We start from the raw sequence: 25,532 nt of genomic DNA on the forward strand, positions 1-25,532 counted from the left end.
TAATTTGACTTCCTTTGGGGGTTTATGCCTTAATTAGGGGATCAGACCCCCAACCCACCAACCCCCAGTTATTAAAACACGGCCTACATTTTAAAAAAACAGACGCCGAGAGGAAATGAGTGAGATCCTTAATAGTATTGCACTAAAATTTCATGTCATTTTTCAAAATAGCCACATTTGACTGGTCAACATCAGCTACATTGGCTACTGTTCAGCTTTCTTTTGCATTCATTGCAGCACCCATATAAATAGAATTAGGTTAGGCCTACTTTTATATGCCAGGGAATGTACATTCAAAAGTTTTGGGGTTAGTAAGAATTTTTTTACATTTTTGAAAGAAATCCCTTATGCTTACCAAGGCTTCATTTATCTGATTAAAATATACAATATTTTTACAATTTAAAATAACTGTTTTCATTTGAATATATTTTAAAATGTAATTCATTCTTGTGATGTCAAAGTTGAAATTCTATCATCATTACTCCAGTTTTCAGTGTCACATGATCCTTCATAAATCTTTCTAATATGATGATTTGCTGCTCAAGATACATTTCTATTATATTATTATCAGTGCTGAAAACAGTTGTGCTGCTCAATATTTTGTGGAAACCCTGCTACATTTTTTCAGGATTCTTTGCTGAATAAAAAAAGTATAAAATAACAGCATTTATTAAAAACAGAAATAATTTGTAACATTCTAAATGTCTTTACTGTCACTTTTGATGAATTTGTGCCCTTGCTGAATAAAAGTAATTATTTCTCTAAAAATAAATGTGTTCTTTGAATGTAGGTTTACAAGTCAACAATGTACTAAAAATGGAAAAGTTTTTCCTCTTTTTTTCTCGTACAGACAACAACGTAGTCAAAACAGGATCCTCGGGAAAAAACTAAACTAAAACCACTTTATCATTCATGCCAGGCTAGTAGTTGGCGATGTCACTTTGTTAAGAAACACTACTTGCCTATAATACGCATTTGCATGATGTCATCGTTTCCACAAATTCACATTTTTGTAGTATACATGTAGGCAATATAATAGTATTGTTTTCAAAAGTTCACATTTACAGGAACCCAAAACACTGTTGTTATGTAAATGAAACACCAAAGCGTTTTTAGAAAACGGTGTCGTGTACTCTACTCTTTCTTAAATACCTATTTGTGGCTATTCACAACATAGCACGGCCTCTTGTACATTATCGCCAATGTGTCCACACTCATGTACCATCCTTTCCTCTCTTTCGCTCATTAGGAATTGCTGTCACTTCAGAGCCCATGCCATCTCCCCTGTATGGTCTCTGTTGGAGCTCCATCTTAAATTAGAACGGACAGATCTGGACCAGCACAATGGGCCTCATTGTTGGGCCCTGAAAGGCGAGCATGTGCTTAGCTAATGCTGCAATCACTGCAGCCAACCTCCAGGACAACTTCTACATTCAGCCTTTGATTAAGGAGTCACATTTAGGCATGGATGACTTCCTCGGAGGTGCCTGGGGGTTGTGGGAAAGAGACGTGGAGCAAGTGTGGCCTTGTCTATGGCTGCTGCCGACCGGACTGAATCAAATCAGAGGTTATTAATAGTGGGTCTGAAATGCTAGTTTGTTCCACGAGGATCGAGACATGAGGTTACCCCAGTTAATCTGGATGGGACAGGAGGTGTTTGAGGGATTTCCTCAGAGTTGAGAGATCTTACATAAGTCTCATACCTCAGATCAAGTGGTTTCAAGAGCCCAAAGACTATGTGGAATGAGGGTGAATGTTGAGGACAACAGATGGTACTTGTACATGCTTCAAACTTGACCTTGCGGATAAAAGGACATGTGTTTGGCATCATTCCATAACTTCTGTCAGTGTAAGCACACTCTTTTAGGAGACCTACGCATTTTCAGAGCATGCAGACGGGGTCAGGTTTTTTTGGGCAGTCCAGGTTCACTTGGTGCCCTAGACAAGATGAATAAAGAAAATCAACTTTTGAACTAATTATTAGTACAGTGTTTAGCAGTTTTTATTTAACACTTTACAACAAACATTTAATTAATCTCCAATTTGTATAATTTTTAAAAGAAATCTTTTTATAATGTACATTTTTACAGCATTTATTAATGCTTATATATGTCTTATTATATGCAGAAATTAACATATAACCTATAGCTTAATGAATGTAGTAAAATATTGTTCATTGTTTATGATACCAATGTTGTTTATGTTGATGGTGCAAAGATTAACTGGTAAATACAGTCAACCAGCTTTCTGATGAAGCTAGCTGACTAGGGTAATCCTGCTTGTTAAGTTTGTTTAATAACCTTGTTGGAATCAAAAACCCAACATATACCGGTGCCCAGTTACGCTGGTCTTTACGGGATGCCCAAGATGCTGTTTTCCCAGTCAGATGATCTAGATGTGGTCAGAATTAGACTCCTGATGTCTTAAGACAAAAACATTTGTGGTAAAATAATAAAAGAGGTTTTATGGCTGAACTAAACATGAAAAGCACACCAGCTGACCTACAGATACATTTAGCAAGCTGAAACAGAGAGAAAACAAGACAAGCACTATGGGAAGTACATGTCTGTCATTGGGAAAATGAATTAAACGATCCATTTAATCCAGCTGTGCAAAGACTAATCATAGTCTTAATGGCCATACTCAAAGGAGTTTGTCTGTCATATCACAACACTTTTTAAAGCTCATTTGAGCCACTCGGTTCCTTCTTTTAATAGCCCCATATGCTTACAGCAGTTTCTTAAATGAGTCCAAATGTAGTGAGTTAACCTGCTCCTCTGTGATTCCTCTCGTGGGAAATCAGGATCCTTGTAACCTGTGGAAATGCAGTCTGTTCCCACGCTCACTGTACGAGTTTGGCAAACTCACCAACCTCGGCTGGCTCCGTAAGACCTCCACCTCAATCTAATCATACCACGAGTCTCGGTCCATTATACATTAGCATTCAAAACTCTGGGGTCTGTAGGATTAAAAAAGAAGAAGAAATTAATAGTTTTTATTCAGCAAGGATGCATTAAATTGGTCAAAAGTGACAGTAAAGATGACAGTTTATTCTATTTCAAATAAATACTGTACTTTTGAACTAAATTCATCACAGAATCATAAGAAAAGCATTAGTTTCTACAAAAAATATTTAACTGTTTTCAACATTAATAATAATGTTTCGCAGCAGCAAATCAGCATATTGATGATTTCTGAAGGATCATGTGACACTGAGGACTGGAGTAATGATGCTGAAAATTCAGCTTTGACATCACAGGAATAAATTATATTGTAATATGTATTAAAATATAAAACAGTTATTTCAAATTGTAATCCTACTTCAAAACATAACTGTATTTTAGAGCAAATAAAATAGCCTTGGTGAGCATACGAGACTCTTTTGAAAAAAAATTTGAATGGTGGTGTACAGAAAGGAATATACAGGTTAAGTAAAGCTCAATCAACAGAATTTGTGGAATAATGCAGTAAGAATTGTGGTTAGAGTGCATCACTCACAATAAAAGGGAAATGGGGCTTATTTGTGGAGGATTGAAAAGCAGAAATGTGAATTAATAAAATCTCCTTGTTAATTCTTCTGTTAAAACTTGTATTCTTATATGTATTATTTTAAGGTTTTAAGCATTAGAGTCTTTTCTACTAAACTGAATGTTACTTTACACAGAAAAAGTTGGCAAGCGATTTATCACATTAAAAATCATGCTAACATGTTGTTCACGTCTTGTGGATGTACAATTTTAACGGCAAGTATTTTACAGACTGGCCTTATTCACTTCCTAACTTAAGTGCCTTGCCTTATTTATTTATTTTAAGAAATGGAAGGACATGAAAATTCATTTTAAAACAACATTATGGCACAAATGCGGTTGATCTAGCTTAACTGGTACTGAACCCGGAATATTCCTGTAATGTAAAGGAAAGAGTGAGAACATTCAGTAAGAGCCTGGGTAGTTTTTCATCTGATAATGTCCTGGAGAGATGGGGTGCGATAATGTTAAGTGGACAAAACCTAAACAAGAAGGGTCCTGTTTAAGTAAGGGGTCGGGCAGTGCCTGCTCTGTCTCTAAAAGCCTTTTCAAGGGTCTCGCTGAAACTGTCAGGCCGCATTGAGCCGATTCAATGCTGGGACGGACGCCGATGTCCACCCACTAGAAGAGAGTAGGTCTGTGACCCCGGTAGGTGGATACATGGGCTGGCATGTTTACTACTGACCCTGGGAATGAGCCAGTCTTATAGAGAGCCAAATAGAGCAGAAGATTCAGTCAGCTGACCAGTGCAACACATCTAGAGAGAGCAGGAGGGGATGGGGGTCTGTGCATGTGTGTTTGTGTGTAATTAGAGGGGGGCAGCTGATAGCAGACAGACTAAATCTGTGTCTAACAGGTGGCGGTCTCGGTATCGTGTGGGGTTTCTGACCCTACCCATCCACAGACTTGATTTGTCGTAGTCACAGAGCTACTGCTAGTGCTCTGAGTATAATTAATTCAGAAAAGATACTATTGACAACTGTTTTCAACACCGCCGATAATAATACAAAATGTTTATTGAGCATCAAATCAGCATATTAGGATGATTTCTGAAGGCTCATGTGACACTTAAGATTGACTAATGATGCTGAAAATCACAGCTTTGCCATCACAGGATTAAATTATATTTTAATGTATATTCAAATAGAAAACAGTTATTTAACTTGTAATAATATTTCACAGTATCACTGTTTTTACTGTATTTTTGATCAAATAAATGTAGCCTTGGGGAGCAAAAGAGACTTCTTTGAAAAAAAAAAACATTTTAAACAAGTTTTGAATGGCACTGTCTATATATTTGCAGAGCCTGGATAGTTCGGTTCGACTGAATTTCTCTTTCAACTGAGTTGAGAAAAACATTCAAAACATACAAAACACACTTTTGTTTTAAAAATTTCTTTTAAAAAAAATTTTTTTTTTTGGATTCATGAGAGAAAAACGATTCTGTGCAGATTTAAATGAATCTGGATCAAGAGAATGAAATAAACCGGAACTGAATTATAATGAGATTTATAGTTGATGACTGAAAGATTGATGATGGTTAAAACCTCCAACCTCATAAAGCATATCACAGCCCCAAAACATGATTTCCTGTGATGTAAGGCAGACGAGTGGAGGCATAAGATCCCATGTCAAGGCAGTTTGTCTTTGGTGATTATCGTGGCCGGGTTCTGTGTTTTGTGTTGTGTATCCAGCATATGTCTCACGTGGCTGTAAAGTCATTTAACAACCTCACAGTCACATCTGCTTCAGATTGAAAGGACTTAATTCCTCTGGCCCCCCATGGACCACCACATAAAAGACACCTTACTCCACATCCTTACACGGGCCATGTGAAGGGTTTTCTTAAAAACATCAACCTGCGCCCTTGACGCACTTCCCACATCTTTTTTCAAAAATGTGTTACACAGCTTAGAAGCAGATCTCCTAGAAGTGGTAAATGCCTCACTTCTCTCTGGGAGTTTTCCGACCTCCCTGAAAACTGCTGTTGTCAAGCCCCTCCTGAAAAAGAGCAATCTGGATAAGACCATATTAAACAACTATAGACCGATCTCAAATCTTCCTTTCATAGGCAAGATCATTGAAAAAGTTGTGTTCAATCAGCTGAACAAATTCTTAAGCTCGAATGGATACTTTGACCATTTTCAATCTGGTTTCCGACCGCACCACAGTACAGAGACCGCGCTCATAAAAATAATAAATGATATTCGCTTAAATACTGATACAGGCAAATTATCAGTGCTGGTACTACCCGACCTCAGTGCTGCATTTGACACTGTCGATCACAAAATACTTCTTGACAGGCTGGAAAACTGGGTCGGGCTTTCTGGGATAGTCCTAAAATGGTTCAGGTCATACTTAGGAGGCAGAGGTTATTATGTGAGTATAGGAGACCATAAGTCTGAGTGGACATCCATGACATGCGGAGTCCCGCAAGGCTCAATTCTTGCGCCACTCCTATTCAACCTGTACATGCTCCCAATGAGCCAAATAATGAGAAAGAACCAAATCGCTTACCACAGCTATGCAGACGACACACAGCTCTACTTAGCCCTATCGCCTAACGATTACAGCCCCATTGACTCCCTTTGCCAATTCATTGATGAAGTAAACAATTGGATGTGCCAAAACTTTCTTCAGTTAAACAAAGACAAAACTGAAGTCATTGCGTTTGGAAACAATGATGAAGTTCTCAAAGTGAACGCATACCTTCAGTCTAGGGGTCAAACAACTAAAAATCAAGTCAGGAATCTGGGTGTGTCTCTAGAGTCAGACCTTAGTTTCAGTAGTCATGTCAAAGCAATAACTAAATCAGCATACTATCACCTGAAAAATATTGCAAGAGTTAGATGCTTTGTTTCCAGTCAAGACTTAGAAAAACTTGTGCATGCTTTCATCACCAGTAGGGTAGATTATTGTAATGGACTCCTCACTGGCCTTCCCAAAAAGACCATAAGACAGTTGCAGCTCATACAGAACGCTGCTGCTAGGATTCTGAGCAGAACCAGAAAATATGAACACATCACACCAGTCCTCAGGTCTTTACACTGGCTGCCAGTTACATTTAGGATTGAATTTAAAGTATTATTACTGGTATATAAATCATTCAATGGCCTAGGACCTCAATACATTGCAGATATGTTCAGTGAATATAAACCCAACAGATCACTCAGATCATTAGGATCACATCGGCTAGAAATACCAAGGGTTCACTCTAAGCATGGTGAGTCTGCTTTTAGCTACAATGCCAGCCGCAGCTGGAACCAGCTTCCAGAAGAGATCAGATGTGCTCCTACAGTAGTCACATTCAAATCCAGACTCAAAACACATCTGTTTAGCTGTGCATTTACTGAATGAGCACTGTGCCACTGTTCGTCCGACTGTTTGCACTGTATTTTATTTTATGTTTTAATTATTCTGATTTCATTTGATTATTTCTGTATTTTATCTTTTATTCTAAACTGTTTTAATTATTCTGATTTCTTTTGATTATTTTAATTTCTTCTATGTAAAGCACTTTGAATTACCATTGTGTATGAAATGTGCTATATAAATAAACTTGCCTTGCCTTGCCTTGCCTTGCCTTGCCTTGCCTTGCCTTGCCTTAGTGCTGACAATCTTAACGTTATTCGAAGACTGCTTTACAAGACACAGACCAGAAGATTATCTCACAGAGACTGTTAGATATATGTGTCTTGTTTCATTGATGCTTTTTTCTTTATCCTTTTCTTCAGTGAAATGAACCCATAACCGTCAAACTTCAATAAATCAAACACCAAAAATGTGGTTAAAAGCGCCACAAGGGACTGAAACCTGAGACGCCGACTGCATGGTGGGAAATAAAAGCAGCCAAAACTGTGAAATCTAAAATGGATTATACAAGAAGTGTATTATTGCAGATTGGCTAGATTGCCGACCTTGAATGGCCGTCCAATCTGTCATGGTTTCTCTTGCTGTGTGTACAGTGATGGAGCAGCAGCAGGGTTGAGGACCCAGGCATTGCACTCATATGTTTGGGCCTCTCTTGATGGGGAAAATTAGTCAAACGGGGCTTCAAAAGCCAGCGGTTACTGTACCAGAGACAGATTGACTCCATGGGGCCACTGGTGCGTCCCGAGCCCTTGAGGGAAGGGAAGTCAGGGGGTCGTAAAGGCGGGTTCAGAGGGAAGCAGATCAGGTATCGGGCTAGTGCGAGGCCCAGGACCTTTATGAGCTCTGAGGGACTCAGGCAGGTCATAGTGGTGACATTGAGGCGCCTGAGACCGGCTCTAATACTTCTTACCTGCAGAGAACACTAACACAAGACTGAGACCCAGACCAAAGCATGGGAAACAGACAGACCTCACAGTAAATGTGATGTATTAAAGTGAGATCTTGAATAAAAACAAAACATGACTATGAAAAAGGATTCTGTCCGTGTTAATGTATAATATTTCCTCTCAGCTTTGTAATAATATTTAAAACACTAATATGAAGAACGGATTAATTTTTATCAAATGCTTTGGGTCTGTATTATCTATTTTCTAAAATAACAAAAAATGATGTTAAGCAAAGTATAATTGCCTTTTTATTACATATAGCCGTTCTTCTTTTAGTTTTTCTTTTTTATATTATATAGCAATAGCAGATATTCAAATGTACTCCAGTTGCTCTAAACGAAAATACAAACATCAGAGATTTTGGGACAGTGGATGAGTCTCATTCCTGAGAAAAATATTGAGCAGGGGTCCGTGCAAAAATACTGGTCAAGTGACTTCCAGTATAAACTTTTTGCATCAACTCACAGCTTTTTCCAAAAGTAAAATGGTAGCCATCTGTGAGACTGACCTTGAGTTAAATTTTCCCCATAGACAGTATTTTAATGTTCAAACCCTTTAAATGGATTAAAAAAAAAGACTTGGTGTAGTGGTATGTCATAAGCAAACCGCACATCAACACATTCCAAACAGCAATGATCTCCTGTTATTTGGTCTGCTACAACCAATTAGTACTACTAAATACCACTAAAATTTAATTTTTCATTTAATAAAAGTATTTACTCTACCATTCAAAGGTTTGGAGTTGGTAACATGTTGTAAGTCTCTTATGCTCATCAAGGCTGCATTTATTTGATTAAAACTACAGTAAAAACAGTTATATTGTGAAATATCATTACAATTTAAAATAACTGTTTTCTATTTGAATATATTTTAAAATGTAATTTATTCCTGTGATGGCAAAGCTGAATTTTCAGTATTATCACTCCAGTCTTCAGTGTCACATGATCCTTCAGAAATCAGTCTAATATGCAGATTTACTGCTCAAGAAACATTTCTTATTATTATTATCAATGTTGAACACAGTTGTGATGTCGCACTTTTGATCAATTTTAATGTGTCCTAGCTGAATAAAGGTATTAATATACAGTACCCAAAATTTCAGTGAATTTCTTCCAGCATGGATAAATGAGAGGTTAAAAGAAATAAATGTGAGTTATTATTATTTCTTAAAGTCACTTGGATGTTACATTGTTAATTTAACAGGTAACCTCTTACTACACTATTTACTTGGAAAAAAAGTAAGATGATTACATAATGCATTACCCCAAGACTGCAAATCAGACTGGTAAGTCACTCACTAATTCATCTGATGTCTGTAATATTATTTTTTACAGTGCACTGTTTAATTAGGGATTACTACTGAAGCTGGCAAACCACACTTTCTAACCTTGAAAACCCCCACTGCTTCGCTAAGTCCGATGAGACCAAAAAAAAAAGATTAGGACAAGTGAGCTCATCAGCCAGTCCTATCAGTTAGTGCTATTTTTCCCACGTCTCACGCTTCTCCCTCAGTGGGTGAACTGCGATTAGCATCACACACACAAAAAGAGTCTCAGCGTTTTCCCAGCACACTCGCTCTCTCCTGCTCAGCACTTTGTGAGAGTTCCCCGTGAGATTCTCACACAGCAGCGCTCTGTCATCCTACCCCTCCACAGACGCTCTCTCTCTCTCTCTTTCTCTTACATTTGCCTACAGTATCGCTTCCCAATGGCTTCATTCTTCCCCTTGTCCCGCATTGGCAGATTGTGTCCCCTGTGACTACACAGATACTTCACATCACAAAGCCCATCGGAAACTCAACATAGCTGACACAAGAAAAAAAAACAAGAAGACATGGGCCAAAAAGAACACAATAAACAAACAAAATCAAGCAGGACAGCACTTTCGGTCTCGACTGTGTTAATTGGTACGGCCCCAGGAGGGACGGTGTTCTCACTGCTTTTCCAGATCCACCCCCATGTCCTCTCATAAACTAAAGCCCCAGTTAATATACAGTGGATATTCTCTGTCTCACGGGGCTGTAAGGCAGTCACTCATTAGCAGGTTCTCAGGATAACAGGACGGGGTCAAAGGTGAAGTTATGGGAAGAGAGTGGAAGTGGGGGAGGGGTGAAAGTAGGACAGGAGAGGAGAAGGGCGTGGGGGTCAACAGTTATGCAAATGAGTGGGTCCAGATAACAAGACAAAAGACAGTACAGACACCAATTAGCACAATATATTATGCTGGGCTGTTAGATGTCATACTGCTTTTATGAACCGAGCAATAAAACAGGACCACGGACAACTAAAGGGCACTGTGTTTTCCTTTTGGGATGTGCACTTTTAGAAACTATAGCCTGATTGGGCAACATTTTGTTCTTGTTACAGCGACAAATAGACATGAAAATAAACAGATCAGGAATTAATTTCGTAGCTTGTTGCAGTTAATGAGAGTCTACAGGGGTTTTGTGTTTGAAGCTGTCACCCACTTACCAGCGCTGAGGCTTTTGACACTTTGGACAATGACTTTCACACTTGCATGTATGACTTGTGTGGCCTTCATCATCAGCCTGAAATGATGTTTTATGGTGTTTAACTTACACACGTCCGTGCCACACCAGTTTAGTGCGACATCTTCATATCCTAAACCCTGTGTTGAGATTTCACACCCAACTGTAGATTGACACCACGTTCAACACTCATAATAGCACTACAGCTGTGTTTTAGTCAAGCTACAGTCTTCATCTGTATTTCCAGGTATACATGACGCATTGCGTAACCAAATATAAGGAGGATTAAATACATGTAGCACATCATCTCTGTCTTTCTGAGCAAGCGCATAACGCAGAGGCCAATCGTACACTCTCAGAAAAAAAAGGTACAAAAGCGGTCACTGGGGGCTGTAACTAAAAGAGTGCATAGTAGTACCTCAAAGGTACATACAGTATTTAGACCAAAGGTGTACATATTAGTACCAAAATGGTACATCATAGAAGCTTTTTAAAGGGTACTGTCCAAGGGGCAGCTTTGGTATTTTTGTGTATAATCTAGGTCTGTTATTCTGATTTGCAAAAAATAGACTGATGTGACTTTAGTCACACTAAATGCTGGAATACACCAGACTTTTGCACCGATTTGCAGTCAGAAGGAGCCAACGCTAGTTTAGAATGTCTGATTTTGGCCAGTTGGAGTTGATAGATTTCATAGAAAGTCAAATAATGTATGATGGACACAGACTTAGATTTTTTAGTTTCAGACTATGAATCCATCCTGTCGGAGGATATCCGACATGTTTGATATTTTGAACAGATTTTAGAACACATATTGTTTTCAGTTTCCTAGCAACAGTTTCTGTGAGTTTCTTGTATTCAGAAATACCTGAAAGTCTGGAATGGTTTGATCCTCAGTCATTTAGTTTATGATGCTGAGTTTTTATCTATAACCATTTACAAATCCAACAAATATATGATACTTAGTGTTTTAATATCCGGTCATGTAGTGTTTTTCAAGTTTGAAATGTGTATGTGACATTACAAAAAGAAGAATTACTCTTTCAGTCTGTCTGAAATCCAATAATTTAAAGTGCATGTATACACACGCAATGAGGCTAACTAAACATCACAAATTCCTGAGCACTATTCATCCAGGTTTACATTTGAATATCAACAGTGACTGATCTCTCCATTAATTACCATTGAAAGCACCAGGAGATCCACATAATGAGATCTCTTGATATTCTCCCAGAGGAGCCATCTCAGCATTCCCAAATGCCATTTAGCATTCGAGTAACCAAAATGGGCTGGAGAAAAGGTAATTCACCTCAACAGCAGTCACCCCACCCAAATCCCACAACTGCAATTGTTTTCAATGAAAACAAAGGAAACTGTTCAACATCTCAGTGCCTGATACCCCAGGCCATTTAAAGCTACTTGCTATACAACTGTATAGAATACCAAGTATTTAAGGGGGAAATCAAAACATATAAGATATAGTTAAAAATGTGGTCACTCTGACAACAGCATCATTGCATAAATCAGTTTGGAAGAGTCATGGATGGAATGAGATCAATGAACCCAATTACAAAAAGACATGTGGTTACATCATAAAAAACTGGCAGCGTTCTCAGATCCCAAAGGTGGGGAAACCCAACTTACAAAAACCCACTCGTATTTGTGGCTGGAATGTGATGGGTGCTTCTAGTGACAGGCCTATTGGCATGCAGCAAGCTATTAGAATGAGAATAGAGGCCTGATGAGAGAGACCTACAGTAGTGCTTTAGAGCTTAATGGGCTTCGGGCAGCACAGAAACATGTCTCAGTTTTCAATGGTTGGTTCATTGTCTCGCTCAGCAAGGTAGTGGCAGGCCACAAAAGGGAAGGGTATAGGTTGAAGAGAACTCTTTCAAAGAGGCTGAGTGATCCAGAGCCTGATTCTTCCACAAACAGCAGCGTCCTTGTCCCAACTTCACTGTTCTAGCACTATACAAAGAGAGCCAAGCGGCTCCTTTCCCTTCATTACACCTCCCACTTCTTCCCAAAAACTGTAATCAGCGACAAAATGTTACTGTCAAAAGGTTGGGGAGATGATTTGCTTCTGCTTCTTGTATGTAAATCCCAGATATGGTTCCGATGCTTCTAAAAATAAAGTGTTTCATTGCGGTTCCAAATGGTTGATACAGTAAATTGAGACGAATGAGCAGTTGAATGAGCATTTAATTAAAGGATTCCTTATGATTGTAATTCTAAATGGTGATTCGTGCCAGTGAAATATTTAATATCACTTAGAAGAGTTCTGGGAGCACTACATGTGTTATGTAATTTTGCCACATTATGTACATGGAGCATTTGTGGTTGAGGACAAGCCCGGACTAGCCAGGGGTGCAATCTGACCCCCCACTGCTACAGAAGGGCCATTTAATCCATTGCTAAATTTCCCACAATCCATTTGACATGCTGGAAACAAAGCACAAGTTACAGCAACAGCAGCTGGCACTGTGACACAGATCCTGGCGTCCAACATCTGCAATAAATGACAGTCCAACAATCTGCAATTCTCAGAATAACAAAATTAAGTCTCATCTAAAGGATCGTAGGATCTGGCGAGAATGGCGGGTTATTCAAAGGCCTGGATAAGCCCTGGGAAAACAGACAATGTTTATTTGTTAAAGTTGCAGAAAAACAGAGGTGCAACCCCAAGTCATCCGAGTGCATTTTCTCATTCAGGAATATTTATTCCAAAGGCTGAAATAAATGCGCTGTGAGAGAGATGGACATGATGTATAAAAAGGGCCGTGGCAGAAGCCAATAGCTCTGTTTATTCTCCCAGCATGGCTGTGCTAGCATTGATAGGATTACAGGTCACACCAGAAGTGAGAGCCAGGGGACTCTGCGGCCCCTCAGAAGCTGCATTATGTTTCCCTGCTCTGGATGCAACCGTAGAGGATATGCTCCACGGGATTTATAGCCCCAAAAAAGACAAATAAATAGAGAATGTTTTCCCCTCATCTGGCTAGAGTACATAGATCCTTTTTTCCATCAACTGAAATAGATTTTACCCAGATGGGATGAATATAGTTTCATTGTATCATGTGTACTTACAAGAATGATATCCAGGGCCATCACTGTCTGGAATCCCATTTCATCCAAGAGGTTTGGAGAAATAAACCTGGAAAAAAAGAAGGAAAGAAACAAGACAGTGAGACACTGAAGCTCCAAGGACAGTCTCACATTTGGCAGGAATTGGTGCTTGCATTATTCAATCGAACATTTTACAGATCCCCATTAAATATGTCAAATGGCCATGACCACCTTCTCAAAGAGCCATTTTCCCCTTTAGTTGGGGAAAGAGATGACTGTATGTCATCTATTGTATTATATTTGAAAGTTCTGCTTTGTAACTGGCCAAAAGGAAGAAATGACCCCCCAAAAACAGATAAATGTTCCATTATGTGGATCAGAATGATAAACAGGAGACTGTAGACTGACAGACAACCACTAACCATCCCACTGCATCCTTGTATATACCCACTGTACAAGGATACAGTGGGACGCCTTGTAGCCGTCATCCTCACATACAGCTGTTTTGAATTTAACCTCCATCTTCAAAGCATCTGCCCAATGGTTGGAGGGAAAAGAAAAGACAGAGATGAAAAAAATAAATATGGAACGGATGAAGGAAGGATGTGCCTTTATCAACATGATGCCATTTTACCACTCCGAACAGACCGCTCTCATTACCCAGAGTATCTATGTTTGTACTTGTGGGTATTAAGATCAAAGCGAGTCAGTTTGCATCAAGGGAACTGTTTAAACTGAATGGCCAGATAAGACAACTCTGTCCTCAAATACAGCTAACATGCTGAAAATGCTTTGTTTACCCTACGCAAACATTCAAATCCCATATCAAACAGTTGCGCCAAGCCTTAAGAGTTTGTGTTTTGGCAGGCGGGAAAATGGGATATTCAGACAAGGAGCATCCAGTCTCATTTAGAAACGATGCTTGCCATTGAAATGCCATACACCTCTCTTTTGTGCTACACACTTATAAGTGACTATAAATAGCATAGTGGTAATCATATCCATTCCCCTGAGATTATCCATCATTCTGCTCCAGATGCCATGGTGGGATAGTGGGAAGGGGTTGCAGGGTTGCTGCAGGAATGGGGTTGCAGCAGGATCAATGGGCATTCTTGTGGGGAAGCGGGTTGTGCTTGATGGGAGATTTTATTTAATTGGAATTCAGCGGTAATGTCTTCAAACGGGGAAGGATCCGGGATGTGGTATGGAGGGCAGATGGGGAGCCTTTTTTTTTGAGAATGAAAGAGAGGATGGAAGAAAAGAAACTTTTTTCTTCCCTTTTTGTTATCCACCAGAGGAGGGGGGCAAGGGGGTGACTGGCATGAATCTGGGAAACAAGCGGAACTTTCGCATTGTGTGGTTTAGTCCTGTTTTCAATTGCACAGATTGTCTGAGGAGTCTGACAAGGAGCCTGTCAAAGTGTTCCTCCATACCAGAGTAAAAAAGGGTGCTGATCCTAAAAAGAACAGAGGCCGGGGGAGGTTGAACCCTCTGCCTGGTTTCTTATACTTGTTTTAACACATTTTTTTGTTGGCTGCTTCAAAAGATTAACAAAAGATGCTGTCAGTCTGTTAGCAGCACTGGAAACTTTCATGCTTTGTCTTGGACCTGTAGAATTTCTGAATGAGCAAACACTTTATTAATTATATGTTCCAAATGACCATTTCTTGAGTGTTAATTATCTCTTATCAAAAACCAAGTAAGTTATTCAGCCTGATTTGAGAGTGAGGCCTAAAATGTGGTGTCGGCTGCTTGTTTTGCAAGCAAGCTGTTGAGATGGCTAGGATCTAAAGCATTTATGTCTGTCACCAGCAGTTGCCGAGCTTCCAGCTGGAAGTCATGGTCAGGGTCGTGCTCTCAGCTCTACAGGCTCTTCATCGCAGAAGAGGCGCCATTTTAAAGCAATAAGCATAAGGATCATGCGGTTGTTTGAGGACCTCACAAGGTCAGGTGCTGTGGATTGACTGGAGCGCGCCATCATTGTGAGCCTGATTTGAATTTTGACGTTGAGAAATGGCTGGTACTTGATGTGATTCAACATGCCTGCAGTTGATGTTCCATGTCAGTAGCAATCTTATTCTTCATAGGTGAATCTAACAAAGACATGTATTTTTTTAATTTTGCAATAACAAACTGATGTCTGTTTGTGGGACAATTTTGCTTTTTGACAGTCATGTTCTCGTTACTGTAAATGTAAAGAGGTTTGCAAATTTAAAGGGCGCAGTGAGATCTTTACTGTAAGGCTGTGACTTTAAAATTAAGTTAGCAATAGACTTCACAGAAAACTCAATTATTTACATATTAATTTACTTCATGCAAAAATAAATAAACAAATGGATATATAGAATTGATAGAAATAGAATGTTATTATTTTCTTTTTTAATTTCGTGGAAAATAAGACCCTACTTATGTATTATGTATACAGTATGTGCTTACAGGATCATGTTACAATGTATACAAATCTATATTTACATAATTTGTAATTTATAGAATTATTTTCAGCCCTGCTCCTGATAATGAAACATATGCAATTAACTGTGATTCTAGCACATACATAGTTTGTTTTAAAAGAGTATGTACTTTGAAAATGTTTTGGCTTGTTTGTCCTCTTCACCCTCCCCCCTCTTTGTCCCTAGTCTGCTGTCCTTTAACGCGTCCTCCCATTGAGAGTCTCTCTGCGGTTCCCACAGCACAATAGCAATAAACGCCCCGCCCACTGGGCGTCACCAATGCTGTGGGACAGTTAATAAAAGCCCCTCCGAGTTAAAATGAGGAGACTCTCTCAGCGCTACTATGCTGCAGTTGTATGACACGCTTGTTTTTTAGAGTAGGTTATTGGAGAGAAGTTTAGATTAATGCTGTGTACCTATATCACAAAGAGAGCATCCTTCTCTTAGAGTTTATTAAACATGCTGAAAACGTACGGGAGTAAAGTTGCGCTCTCCCTCGCCGGAGCGACCGTCACCTGTCTCGCACTGTTGTTATTTTTGTCGCAGCATCAGCGGATTCAGATGGATGAGATGCAGAACGAGAGTGAGATCGGGTTGCGCTCACTGCAGAGTCTGGGGGAATCAGAGGTTGATGATGGAGCTCAGCCTGAGCAGAATGGAAAGAAAGGGTTCTCTGCCTATTTTTCTAAGCTGACCCGCAGCAGGAGGGAAGCGGATAAGCCCACCGAGGCGTCCGGAGCGGCGACAGACGCGCCGCCTGCTGAGGACATCAGCGCGGATGACATCTTCATCGCAGTAAAGACCACTAAGAAGTTTCACCGGTCCAGACTGGATCTACTGCTGGACACCTGGATCTCCAGAAATATGCAGCAGGTATGCCAGTTTACACTGTTACAAAATGTTTCCATAACTTGTTGCCAGTTTTGGTTAGGTACATATTTCACCAGCCGGAAATAAATGAGATTTTATTTTCGTGATGCTTATGAGTGTTTAATATCAAGTCGAGCTTGTATGCATCTTTATACATATATTATATGTAAATATAATTAATTTCAATAGTAGGCTACTAATTTGAGATATATCAATATGTATATAAAATGTACCACGAATATTTTTATGCATTTTCTTTCCATCAGAAGTGTTGCAAGTTTATTTTCCTATTTGTAGCTTACATTACCTAATGCAATTACTTTACCTGTGAACATTGCTGTTTCATGTTAAACACACAGTAGTATAATGGTGTTCCACTTCAGGATGATGGATGATCCCTTTGGATGATGCCATTTATTATAATACCTAATAATAACAATAATAATAATAATAATAGACAGCCAATTAAGTAAAAATGTGTGGAAAAATATCTTTGCCTATCTATGTTCTTAATACTGACAAAGAGTATCTACAAGCAGGACCCTAAAACTTTTAAAATTGTTGTTCAATATTATTATTTGCATGGCATATTAAAAAAGAACTCATATTCATAGTCTCTCTGTGCTGTCTGTAGCAATTGCTGTGTTGCTCAAAGAGCGATGGGTGGCTGTAAGTCCCCCCTTCTCCCCTCCTGCTCCATTGTTTGGGGTGTCCCCGTGAAAACGCCAGTGCTAAGGATGCATCACAGCAGCGGCTTCAGAGCTGTCCCCTTCTCAGCACTAACAAAGCGTCTTTCTAAAGGGGGAAAGAAAAGCTTTGCCAGCCCCTTGTCTCACACTCTCCATGGGAACCAGGGATCTGGAGCAGAGGCTGTGTCAAGCTACCCAAGCAGTGGGAAAAGAGAGTCTTCGTCATAGAGATGCTGGGTGGCACAAAGGGACAGCATCTATAGGCAAGGCAAGGCTTTTCAGCAGCATGCCGAGAGGCTCACAGTATGAAAATGCAGCTTGAGAAACAGGCCTCTTTTGCAGCCAGCACAAAAGCACTCTCTGCACCTCGACAGCAGCAAGCACAGAGCAGTCAAAGTGATTTTACCCACCACCTGGAGTAGTCGCTTATAAATTTTTACACAAGTCAGTTTAATTTGCCTCGGGGCTCTGTCACAATCAGTTTCTATCACACCTTAGACAAGAGGGTTTTTTATTATTGTCATTTGAATATGACACAGCTATAGCAACACTTTTATTTGCTTGCAGAGTCTGAGAACAAAGATCATTGTGTCTTTGATGGTACTCTGAATATAAGAGCATGTGGAAAGTGAAAAATTAAATCAGACAACTTTAGCTTCTGCAGTCATTCAGTACGCTCAGATTTGACTTTCACTATCCAGCTAAACTGAAATGACCACTCCAGGCTTCAGGCGAGATTGGAAAAACTAAGAGTTGATGGAAGTTAACCCACAGAAGAGAGAGTTAACAGCAGGGATTAAAAGCAGCAGCTGGTGGGGAGCAGTGCAGACATAAAAGACCAGTGCAGACCAGAATACAAGGGGGAGTTCTAGGAGAATGAGTGCCAGGTGGCCTGGTCTCAAAGAACAAAAGATGGCTCTAATGCCAGCTATATGAATCCTCACATGTACGCATGGAGGGCCGCTCTCAAATTATTTCAACATTCATCAGTGCAACACCTGAGTATGTTAAATCCAAGTATTTGTCATCTGAACGGCCGGGGATTATCCCAAGGACTCCGGTGTACTGTTTGGCCACTTGCCACAATGGCTGGCACCAGACAAGTGTTTCAACGGGCCAGACATTGTTAGACCTACTGCATGGGAACTTTGTCACATATGCCAAGTGAGATGTTGCGTAACCGACATTATGAACATGTTCATAGGGGTTAGAATCTTGTGTAGGAAGGATCTTTTTTAACTCGCTTACCTACTTCAAATGCTGCCCTGACGGGCGATGAACAGCTCACTGTCTTGGGCTGTTTACATGTAAACACTGAGAGTAGATCAAATCTGTGTCTGCTGTTGACACTTACTCTGCTGTTGCAGCCTGTGGCTCTTCTTGGTGGGAAACTGTCTTGTCTTTGTTTAGAGTTAGTCACGGTCAGCTAGAAGCTCCCCTACTCTTGTCAGTATTTCTCTGAGAGAATGAAACCTTAGAGCTCTGTTGCTTTCTGAGTACTTGTTTCTGATTATTAAAAGCATGCTTAATAATTGTCCTGACTTGATGTGTCAGGACTCTTGAATAGTGTTATTCTTTTCAGTCAGATCTGCCTGATTTAGAATTGTTCACGCTGCAGCTTCTGGCTTCCGCTGTTTCTCTAAATTTCCCCCCTGGAACAATGCAGCTTCCCCAGTGAGAGAAATTCACAACAATGAGAGAACAGCCTGTGCCGCGGCTGTGGTATCCGGTGTCCAGTTACACAGACAGCTACCAAATGCCATTAAGATCAAATGCACACTTGGTTGACGCAGAAGAAGTTCCATGACCAACCTCATTACTCCTATCTGAAATACTTAACTGCATAATTACTCACTGTTTAAGGCAGTAGTTTCTCTGGCTTAAGCACAAGATGGTGAAAGCTGTGCAGATCTATTGTGGCACAAGTCTGTGCAAGTTTCTGGTCTCTTACTGGCACAGGTAGAGGGAGCAGGGCTGTGTGGCGTTTAATAGAGGGAGTAATATCTCTCCACTTCCTTCCTGGGTAGAGGGAGACAGACAGCCAGGCTCCTTGCTCTCCCTGCCCTATGCCAGACCATTACTTTGGGGGGGGGGGGGGGGCCCGCTCATCAGAACTCTAAACAACCGAATGAAAACCCTCATCCTTTCTAGTGTGCCGAGAATGCTGGGCATTTTGTGCATTTTGAAGAAAAGACTTGACATTTATGAACGAAACCACAAAAGGGTCATTTCGGCTCACAATATCTTCAATAAGAGGGAAACTGAGAAAAAAAGCCTTGTACCACGAGAGGCCTCTCTTTAGTTAACCACTGCAGCTGTATGCAAATCAAGGCAAACATATTTAGGATTTACCCAGTGACAGCTTTACCCACTCCTCAGTGTCTCAATGCAAAGGGACAGTGGGAGCAGGGTTGGGGGTGAGTGGCCACACACACACATTGTAATGCACTAATCAGCTCTCTCTGTCAGTGCCCGGCCTGCCTTGGCAGCAGCCTGTGTGATTAGTCTGTCCTTTCAGTGGAACTCTGTGCAAACAGCGCCAGCCTCTGATCCTTTACCCGGCCCAACCGCCAGCCCTCCCTGAACAAACAGAGGCCTTGGGCCTTGGCCCCCGAGTGCTGCGCTAAACATCTGCTTAGAGTTTGTTCTGCAAACCAATCAAACAATATCTGGCAATGTTTGACCGTTCAAATAAATGCGACTGTGGAAAGGGGGAACCAGTCCACGTGTGTGTGTGCGTGCGTGCTGGCATTTGAAAGGCAACAAAAAATGAATCCACTGTTGAGATAAAGATCACAAAAGAGCTGAAGCTCAGAGAATGGTTTTGTAGCGTAGGTCTACATGTTCAAGGCGAGCTGGGTGTGGGTAGGTAGATCTGTTCAGACACGTGGCTGTGATAAGGCGGCGGGTGGCAGGTGCTGTCTCACCTGAGGTGGAAAGCAAACAGGTTAACGACAGTGCATGAACAGGGGCATGCCGCCTTTTCATTAGTCTGTCTGAGGCGTGTGGCATCTTCTTCTCAATGGCTCCTTTGAGCTGGGGCTGTTGCCTTGCACCTGCTCTTTCTTATCTCCCACAATGAGATCCTGATCCCACCCCTTCTATTTTAACGTTAACAAAACCCTAAGGGGTCAGACGTCAGTGAATGCACACTGGGGAGAATGTATATTCATCAATCCGAGTATGTTTGGGGGAATATGACATGGCACTCCTTTCTTTTCTTCCAAATGACTTGGCCATTCTTTTTTGGGACATTTTTAGCATGTCTGAAGTGGATAGAGGGATGAAGAATGGAAAGACTTGGGAGGCGGTGTGGGGCAATGGAATGGGGGTGGAGTGTTGGGGGTGGTGGGGGTAATTGGGGTGGTCTGCTCCCCGCTTTGTTCTGGGCCTGGGATGCTTTGGGGCGCTGAGCAGTTGCCATGGAGAGACTGACAACAAGAACAAGGGGCCTTTATTTTTGGGGGTAGAGTTTGGCTTGTTTAACTTGCTGAGTTTTCCATGGCGTAAAACACAGACAATGGTTCCTAATCAGTTCGCTTGGAATAAATAGCTCTCGAAGGCACATGATTCCAGTTTGGAACACGCCAATTCCTGTTTCGTCTTTGCTCTGGTGCAATGATTCATTGATGAACTTGTGTGACTGCATTGAAAGAGCTAACCGGGCTTTGTCTTTGTTTTTGCAGACGTATATCTTCACGGACGGCGAAGATGAGGAACTAAAGAAGAAAATTGGTGAGTGCAGCTTCCTCAAGTGGAAGTCACAAGGCTAGAAATAAGCAGACATTCGCTCTTTGATATGCGCATAGTTTGGACTCAGTCTTCTAATCCTCTTAAAAATCCTGTGCTTAGCTTACGGGGGCTGGGCTGTTAGGGGGAGATGGTAATAGGGCACATGCAAAGTCACCTGACCTATCAGATAATGGCCATTTCTCAGGTGATAGACATAAGTGAAGTATTACATGAACACTGACAAAGTATCCATCTTCTTGTCCAAACAGGAAGCCATGCCATCAACACCAACTGCTCTGCTGCCCACAGCCGCCAGGCTCTGTCCTGCAAGATGGCAGTTGAGTACGACAAATTCATTGAGTCCAGAAAAAAGTAAGCATTGTATGATTATTGTTACATTATGAGTACCCGTTTTAGCATCAAAGCAAACCATATTGGATGTTCTAATGATATCTCTGTCTGGTTTAGGTGGTTCTGTCATGTGGATGATGATAACTATGTGAATGTCAAGACATTGGTGAAGTTGCTGTCCAACTACCCTCACACTCAGGATATGTACATTGGCAAACCCAGCTTGGACAGGCCAATTGAAGCCACAGAAAGACTTGGGGACAACAAGATGGTAGGTTTTCCAAAATATCCTCAATTTTTATATACATTGGTTGTGAAGCTGAGGAGGAGTGTTAAGAACAGAAGCTGATGTTTTTGTTTCTCCATTGCAGAGACCCGTCAATTTCTGGTTTGCCACGGGAGGTGCAGGCTTCTGTATCAGCCGTGGGCTGGCTTTGAAGATGAGCCCTTGGGCAAGGTGCACACACTTTTTAACTATCGTAATGCAGCATCTAAGAAAACAATGTTTTAAGATATTAATAGACTTTGTTGACTTTTTTATGACAGTGGTGGCCATTTCATGAACACTGCTGAAAAGATCCGTCTTCCTGATGACTGTACCATTGGATACATCATCGAGTCAGTTCTTGGGGTTTCTTTGACTCGAAGCAGCTTGTTCCACTCACACTTGGAGAACCTGCAACAGGTGTCCAAATCAGAAGTACACAAACAGGTAATGCAATTTAATGAAAGCTTGATACAGGAACATCTTGGTTCTGTAAAATACAGTATAGTTGTATTAACCCAGTGTTTCATTCGATTTCATTTAGATTACATTGAGTTATGGAATGTTTGAGAACAAGAGGAATATCATTAACATGAAAGGGGCTTTCTCTGTTGAGGAGGATCCATCCAGGTAAGACAATTTTCTTAACATTCTAGATCGTATTTGGATGTTTCTCTTATTTAAGTCTGCATGCATGTACTAATATAACCTCTTTTTTTTTTAAACTCTCTCTCAGGTTTAAGTCAGTGCACTGTCTGCTGTACCCAGACACTCCATGGTGCCCTCCTCAGGTTGCCTATTGAGGCGACCGGCTCCTCTGTTGTATCCTCGTCCCTCACTGCCTCGGTATCTGAAAGGCATGAGGGACCAGTGTGTTATTGAGCCGTGTGGCCTCTGCATTTACTCTGCAGTGGTGCACGGCATTCCGTGGTTATACTGGGCTGCTGTGCGGCCCGCCTTTAAACTGTTCCTTCCTGCCTGGTGCCTGATCTTCCTGTCCAACTCAGACATGACTGAGGGCCCGGCTTTCAGAAGGGACTCTTTCAGCGCCAAGCTTTGCAGGCAATCAACTGTGCTTTATGTCTTTATTGTTGCTTGTATCCCATTTGCAATTCTCATAGAATGTAACTTTCTAGTATACCCAAGCCTTTTGCCAGCTTTATTTGCTTAGTTTTAAATTCTAATTAGCAAATTAGAGCATACTTTATATTTTATTCTCTCCAAATACAATTCAGGATGTTCTTTCCCTCAGGTTTGATTTAACGATTGAAATCTTTAAAATAGTCGGAGCAGATAAGTAACATGGGTGCTTTATTATTTAGTTCTAAAGGACTCCGGACAAAATGAATGAAATGAAGGTCTTTTATTTGCAAATTTATTTCTTTGATGTCAGTGTTATTATAATTATTATTGCTATTAGTTTTTTTTATGATATTTTGTGCTGGCAATAGGCAAATTTTCCAAATATGCTGTCAGGTTATTTTAATCTGGGGCGTAAGAGGATTAAGCACTTTTCTCCCTAAATCCTCTGGGCATTTTATGGTGATCTTAAAGCTGTGTGAAAATGCACCAAGTGGCCCAAATTTTTAGATCTTTACATTATTTAATGCCAATGCATTTACACAATCTTGGCAGATAGAGATGAGATTTCTGGCATGATTTATTATATACATATAAATATTTACACAGCTTTACAAGTTGCACAGCTTGGTTTGAATGAACTGTTGGTTGCTCAAGTAAAGTATCGCTTAGCAATCGCTAACTCTTTTGAATTGGCACCAAGGCCACTGTCAACACAATGTACATTGTTAAAACAGATGGCAGCTAAAGTTTAAGACGTGTTTATAGCACAGATCCGAGTTCTATGATTCCTCTTGCACAAAGCGGTCTGGCCTAGAGCCATAGTTTTCCCCATTCCTTCACGGCTGGCAGTTGGACATCACTATGCCGACTATACAAAACATGTTAAGTGTGAGCTTTACATGAGCAACAACAGTGATCCTAACAGAGTTTCGGTTTCTTTGTGGGAATGACCCATATTGGGTGAGTCTGTATATATTATGTAATAGCAGTATTTATGTACTGTGCCATTTTGAAACAATTGTATGTGTACATAATTGTTTAGATATTCTATGCATTTTGGTCACCTATGGATCAGGCCTAGTTCTGATGAGTCCTTTAAAATGTCTCTCTCTTTTTTAAATGCTCTGAAATTTGCTAATGGCTGTAATTTATAGTCCAGTATCTGGATTCTTTGTTCAAATGTTGTCCACTCAGGGATCACAATCCTGATATTTTTACCATGGGCTGCCTTGGTAATTCCCCATTCAGCTTTTGAATAAAGCAGCGTATTCGCTAAGAAACTTTGCTGCACTGTTGTTTCTTTTCTTTCTGACACTACATACATATTTCAGATTTAAAGGCATAGTTGACCCAAAAATGAAAATTCTGTCATCATTTACTTACTCTCATGTTGTTCCAAACCTTTTACAACTTGCTCTACTCTGTAAAAAAACAAAAGGAAAATTTTAGAACATATTTTGTATACAATCCAGTTGAATGGTGACAACCGATTTTCAGTAGTTAAAAACTTAAATTTATGTTTGTTTCTCACACAAATCTAACATATGATTCATAGACGACCAGGTGCTGACGATATACTTTCACTGTATGGAAGAAAGCAGCGTTGTCAATTTCAAAAACTTTCCCTTCCAGTTCCTCAAATGAAAGAAAATCATACTGGTAACGAGTACAACATGACATAATTTTCTTTTTTTTGGTGATCTATCACTTTCAACAACATCTAAGACAAACAGTTAAAAAAGGACACACTTAGCGCAACACAGACGACTTGCATCAATCACTAGAAGTAAAATCATTGCCAGACCGCAGAAGTTCAGAGGCCAGTGTCTCTTACTCTGTCAAAACTGTTGTGAACTGTTACTGAAGCATGCAAACAAAACAAACTTGGCCTCTTGTGGGTTTCGAGTGCTGGCACTGACCCGTTGTGTGTTGCTTGCTGAATTAATGAAACACTTGAAAGTTTAGTCTTACTAACACATAATTTATTATTCTGCAACAAATGCCATGGGAAAGAACATTTCCTCACTACCGGTTCTTTCAACACACAATATAAGTAACGTCTTCTGAGGCCTTGAATATATAGGGGAGAACGAGAGGTTTCACCACCTTAATTTAGCAAGCGGTGACCATTAAAATATTCTAATATAGAAATATTAGATGCTTAATATAGTTGTTCTAATATTAAAACTTTTTCTTGCTGGTAAGTGAGCAAGTAAAAGGCATTTTAGTATAATTCTTAAAATGTCCACCTTCAAGTCATGGCACATGTATCTTTTAGTTGTAAAATCTTTAATGATTTTAATAAAGTAAACATAAGAATAACTTTTTACATTGTTATATTTCAAGATTATCATTTACTGAGCCGAGGCATTTAGGTTACTTGATTTTTCTATAAATTCATGAATAGATAATCATGTTAAAATGTACATCTCTCGATCATCATGGTATTTGGCACCCACAATTAAAACTACAGAGCTGCAATCATAAAATGTTATCTTACTAAGACAGTATTGTGAGATATAGAGTGACAACTGCTATTTATATGCATTTTATGCAAGTATGCTCTACTGGTAAAAAGATTGAATTACATAAGCTGTCAGAATCTGATCTTACTGTAAATAGCAATCAGTTGACTTAACTTAAAGTGAGGAAACCCATTGCCTTAAAATTATTAAGTAAATAAACGTCATGC

At 40.1% G+C, this 25,532-nt stretch overlaps 2 protein-coding genes across 2 annotated transcripts in view; both read left to right on the plus strand.

Moving 5' to 3' along the window:
- The window catches only part of eif3ba (eukaryotic translation initiation factor 3, subunit Ba), a 220,829-nt gene that overhangs the window by 94,527 nt on the left and 100,770 nt on the right, over positions 1 to 25,532 (plus strand). The gene's annotated exons all lie outside the window — the stretch shown is intronic.
- lfng (LFNG O-fucosylpeptide 3-beta-N-acetylglucosaminyltransferase) lies at positions 16,132 to 24,120 on the plus strand. The gene is made up of 8 exons (XM_077213323.1): positions 16,132 to 16,723; positions 21,096 to 21,144; positions 21,411 to 21,513; positions 21,610 to 21,763; positions 21,864 to 21,949; positions 22,039 to 22,204; positions 22,302 to 22,387; positions 22,494 to 24,120. The coding sequence occupies exons 1-8, from the start codon at positions 16,310 to 16,312 to the stop codon at positions 22,558 to 22,560; spliced, it is 1,125 nt and encodes a 374-aa protein (XP_077069438.1). The 5' UTR covers positions 16,132 to 16,309; the 3' UTR covers positions 22,561 to 24,120.

Source organism: Siphateles boraxobius, unplaced genomic scaffold, assembly GCF_051911475.1.
Source record: "Siphateles boraxobius isolate OS27281-9 unplaced genomic scaffold, OSU_SipBor_1 66, whole genome shotgun sequence".
Classification (NCBI taxonomy): Eukaryota; Metazoa; Chordata; class Actinopteri; order Cypriniformes; family Leuciscidae; genus Siphateles; species Siphateles boraxobius.

Excerpts from the sequence above, each read along its gene's own strand:
- lfng (XM_077213323.1), top strand. The coding sequence starts at position 16,310 with ATGCTGAAAACGTACGGGAGTAAAGTTGCGCTCTCCCTCGCCGGAGCG. Across the intron at positions 21,145-21,410 it reads GGAACTAAAGAAGAAAATTG|GAAGCCATGCCATCAACACC; the intron begins GTGAGTGCAGCT and ends TTGTCCAAACAG. Across the intron at positions 21,764-21,863 it reads GACTTGGGGACAACAAGATG|AGACCCGTCAATTTCTGGTT; the intron begins GTAGGTTTTCCA and ends TCTCCATTGCAG.